This window comes from Henckelia pumila, chromosome 2 (assembly GCF_033568475.1).
Source record: "Henckelia pumila isolate YLH828 chromosome 2, ASM3356847v2, whole genome shotgun sequence".
In the NCBI taxonomy this organism is placed as follows: domain Eukaryota; kingdom Viridiplantae; phylum Streptophyta; class Magnoliopsida; order Lamiales; family Gesneriaceae; genus Henckelia; species Henckelia pumila.
In genome coordinates, this window is record NC_133121.1 from 11,487,666 (window position 1) to 11,492,361 (window position 4,696).

General features: G+C 31.5%; 1 protein-coding gene across 1 annotated transcript; it reads right to left on the reverse strand.

Annotated features, from left to right (window-relative positions):
- Nucleotides 1–830: 830 nt before the first annotated feature.
- Nucleotides 831–2,350, reverse strand: LOC140885061 (uncharacterized). Its single transcript, XM_073291975.1, has 2 exons — nt 1,640–2,350; nt 831–1,300 (listed from the first exon to the last, which is right to left on the reverse strand). The coding sequence occupies exons 1-2, from the start codon at nt 2,328–2,330 to the stop codon at nt 1,293–1,295; spliced, it is 699 nt and encodes a 232-aa protein (XP_073148076.1). The 5' UTR covers nt 2,331–2,350; the 3' UTR covers nt 831–1,292.
- Nucleotides 2,351–4,696: the final 2,346 nt, after the last annotated feature.

Sequence of the window (4,696 nt, forward strand, 5' to 3'; positions counted from 1 at the left end):
ATAAATACCGAAAATACTTTTGTTTTTAATTTTAAAATATAGATATTTACGAAAATCAACATTTTTTAAAAAAAAATTTGATTTTCAGTCTGTTAACTTCTCCAACCAAAAGCGCTATTATTCATCATCATGGCCAAACCCAACTGATTTAACAAAAAAAAAAAATTTAAAAATAATTGATTTTCAGTCAGTTAACTTCTCCAACCAAGGGCGTTCTAATTCATCATCATGGCCAAACCCAACTAACTTAACACATTATATTAGGTTGTCGCTTGAGCATCCAATCATATGCATTAATAATACAATTGTAAATATATATAGACTGTGACCGCATTCGAATTCACCTGGATGCGAGAATTAGGGGAAGGGCGTAAGATTATTCGAACGAAACCTGGACATGTGAGTTTATAAAATAAAAATAAAAAAATCATGTATTAATAAAATAATAACATATCTACATGTATATATACCCTATAATAAGTGGCGAATCAAGAATCGATGAAGAATAAAAATTTCCACAAAGAAACAAAAAGAGAGGAAAATTGGAAACATGTGGCCCAATCCACCACACACAAAATTAGAGGTTTTATCGTAGAATATGCCAAAGCCTCCGCTTCTGGTTTCATATGTAGTCACATTTATAACTTGCCAAACTATAGATTACATCCATTTCCATCCTTGTAAATAACATTAAATCTTCGTGTCGTGTTTAAATACAAAAATCATTTGCACTAACATGTATGAATAGACGTTCATTTTTAAGATTAACATGCATATTTTAATTACTAACTACTAACTTATAAAATTTGGAAACACAATTTGTATCAAAATCTAACTATCATCTTTAAGTCAAGTCATTATAACAAAAACAATACTTGTTACAAATGAAAAAAAATGTTACTCCAGCTAAGCCATGGCGCTAGAAGAGGGTAGTAAACTTACACTACGTACGCCAAGAGTCCAAATTTAATTTGATTACGCAGGTCTTAATTTTTTTAGACCCCACATATTCAATTCGATTTTTGACCCTCGTGTCATAACATTAGGTACTGCGCTTATGATAACATGAATTCAACCCATCTCATACTCGTTTGAGATTCCTAAAATCCGCAGAACCGACGCGAACTCCCTAAGAATTACTTGTTGCACCTCATCGTTTTATCAGCACCTTGGATTCCACAGTTCTGCAATGATCTGTGTCTACAACTTTTGCTATGCATTGCTGGAATTCTACTTTCATGACCTCTTTTTCTTTCTTCTTTGCATGTACATAAAAAGCATACAACTCCCGCTCATTTTTCTGAAATTAAACCAAAAAAAACAAAAACAAAAACCAAGAAGCATGGGTTAATTAAGGCTAATCAATTACACTTTTCAAGATTCAATCCAAAAACAACAAGATGTACGTGTAACAGTCCTATAATCAAGGATGTGAAGAAATTAAATTTATTATTATTGAATGGTTCCGACCAAAAATGTAATTTTTTCGATTGATATATATATATATATAAAGTTTTGATCATATGAGCAACCACCATGAGCAACTACATGAGCAACAACAGACGTACGTGACAGTCACTTATTGGATTTACAAGGTGCTCACGTAATTCCTCTATATATAAATATATATAATGTTTACCTATTGATCTCTTGCAGTAGAGAATTGCTTCATGAATCGAGCTCTCCATATCACACCAAGACTGTGAAGGAGAACTCATCACTTGCGGTGAACTGCTCCAACTTTTAGCCCTCGTCAATCCGTTTTGGGCGTCGATTTTCTCGTTCATTTTCGCGAATTTATAGGAGTCCATAAATGAATCATAATCATAATCTGAACTGTTTCTTGGAGATGGCTCAAGAGAATTGCTCAAGCTTTGAATGTCGCTGACTTTTCGGTCAAGATCGACGACCCTAATGTTCTTTCTTGAAGACCCTAATGTCTGATAAAGTGGCTTCAGAAACCCGAAACACTTGTGGAGAATCCTTCTGTATGAATTCCTCCATTTTTTTATGAAATCTATGTTTTTATTTACTAGAGTATTTATCGATGAAACAGGGGATCCGGGAACGGAAGTTGTGACAGTGGTCGTCTTTGAGGCCTCAACTTTCGTTGATCTGTGAGCATACACTGGTTTGATGTGGCCATCAGAGAAAATTTCGTCAGCATCAACGAGAGATGATACCGCAGTGACAGGAACATCAAAGTCGAATTTTTCGGTCGAAATCGAGGTAAGAATGCGGAGGAGATCACGGGATGAAGAGGGTTTCTGGTGTGTCAACCAGCTGTAAGAAAAACTTTCGGTGGCCAGAGGTCTTGATGAATCTTCCATGGTGAGAATTGAAGATCATTCACAAGTGCATGTGCGATGTTTGAGGACTAAGAAAATGGTTTTATATATATAGATGGATAAATAAATACACACGTGTGAAACCGTTCTAACATTGACCTTCACATTTTAGCACTGACTAGCTCGTGTGGCATGAAACATCTAGTTCGAGATTTTATTTATTGTAGTATTTTTATCCTCAAAATCCAAAAAACGAATTTGTTTAATGTGGTTTACTTCGTTAGCGTAGTTCGCAAGTTATTGTATTAGTCCGAAGTTTACCCAGTACGCAACGATAGATAGCGTATGCATGCGGATATATTTTTTTATTTTTTTTTTACCAATTACAGGATATAAAAACTTATATATTTAGGCCAATTTAGAGTCTAATTTCGCTTTCTCCTCCGAAAATCCAATTCCAAAAGGTTATTTTGAAGAATTATAATCAAGTAGTGGGAATGCAAATTTTTTTTCTTTTGCCTTTTTGGAAATATTTTTCACAACTTTTAAAATTTTCTTGTTTGTTACTTATAAATAAAATAATCAAAAGTGTCAGTCAAGTTAATCGTCCTATTTTTATTGTTATATGTAAAAGAAGCTTCCATAATTGAGGGGCCCAAGATCATAAGTACTGGCAAATAGAGCGAGATAATGGTAAGATTTGAGTTATTATTATTATTTTTAGCAAATAGATTTGTACGTGTTATTTACATTCCATATATTTTGTAACTGTATTTTGTATTGAAATGTAATATAAATATGATCAAAACACCAAAATTTTGATAATTTTTTTAACATTAGTACTCGTAGTTTATATTTTAACATGTAAGCTTTTTTTAGTTATGTTTTCTTTCTCCGCATTCAATATACTTTTATTATAATTTTATCGACGAGATGGAAATATTAGAAATATGACTTTTCTATGCAAATTAAAGTGGAATGCATTTAATTATTTGTTAAATTTAAAATAACATGTTTTTTTTAGTAATGCATGTAATATTGGCATATATAATTATCTCAAAAAAAAACTGAGCTTGAACTCAAGTGGACGAAAACCCCTACCTCCTATGTAAATTAAAAAAACAATTACATGTCCCTAGTTACATGAATAAACAATCGGGTGCGTGTTCTTAGATGCATGCATGGCTCATGATTACATTTTTTTTTAATTTGATTACGTAATGAAAAATTTAAAAGTGGCAAACTTTAATAAAAGCACAAGAAAAGAATTAAAAAGCAAGTCCTTTATCTTCATTTGTTTTTTAAAGTGGATAATTGTTCCAAGTCTCACCACATCAAACACAAAATAAATAACGAACATTAATTATGTGCAACATTTCATTCAGGAAAAAATTATAATTTTGTCCTCTATATTTGTCTCGTGGTAATTTTCATCCAATATATATTGTAGAAAATGGATTTTAGTCATATATCTTTCAAATTTTGACAACACAGTCTTTTACCATGGAAAGAGATAATAAGGTACTACACATATGAGTGTCAATGTGTCATTTTAACGTCACCACGTTATAAAAAAAAAAAGGCTAAAATTATTTGGAAACAAAACACACGCACACACACACACAAAGATATATAACTAACTAAGACTGAAAATTGAAATCCAAGTCATCTTGGAAATACAGGTAAACAAGATTTCAAAAACTAAAATATCCGCTTCTAAACATCGTATTTTCGATTTTGAATAAAAACGTAAAACAGAAGTTTCAATTTTAAAAAATATATATATTTCTAAAATCTCCGTCACCCATTTTATTTTTTATTTTTGTCAATCAGATGATATATAGCTAGATATTTAATCAAGATATTCTTATTATATATGCAGCACAAAGAACAAAAAATATATCCTCCACATAAAGAATACGTTTCACACAGTTCCAAGAAGCAAAACATAAAAATCAATAAATAAAAACAAATGTAAAAAAGAGATAAAAAAAAATGGGAAAAGTAGGAGGGGACAAGGGTCCCCATGATGTTGGGCAAGAAAACACAAAAGAAAGCTACAATATATGCAAAGGTCTCACGTAAGGTTAATTTCCTCCAACATTACTTTAGAATTGTGTGTGTTTGTTTCATCCCCACACTCAATTATGACATTTCTTCGCAAACCAAATGCAACTTTTCTGGTACTTTGTTGTGTTTCATTACAAGCCATGCACATTCATTTAGGAAGTTTCATTTAATTTCACTCCAATATTTAATTTCATCGTTGGGCCAATAGATTAAGATATATATTCTATTCATCCTACGATGTTTTGTAATAAAATATATATATATATTATTGTGTTTCCTTGATCTTTGACGAAAGGAGGGGGAAAAATCTTTTTTTTTTCCATGAATATCTATTGTTT

Bases quoted from the DNA above. Each gene is read 5' to 3' on its own strand.
- LOC140885061 (XM_073291975.1), bottom strand. From the start codon at position 2,330: ATGGAAGATTCATCAAGACCTCTGGCCACCGAAAGTTTTTCTTACAGC.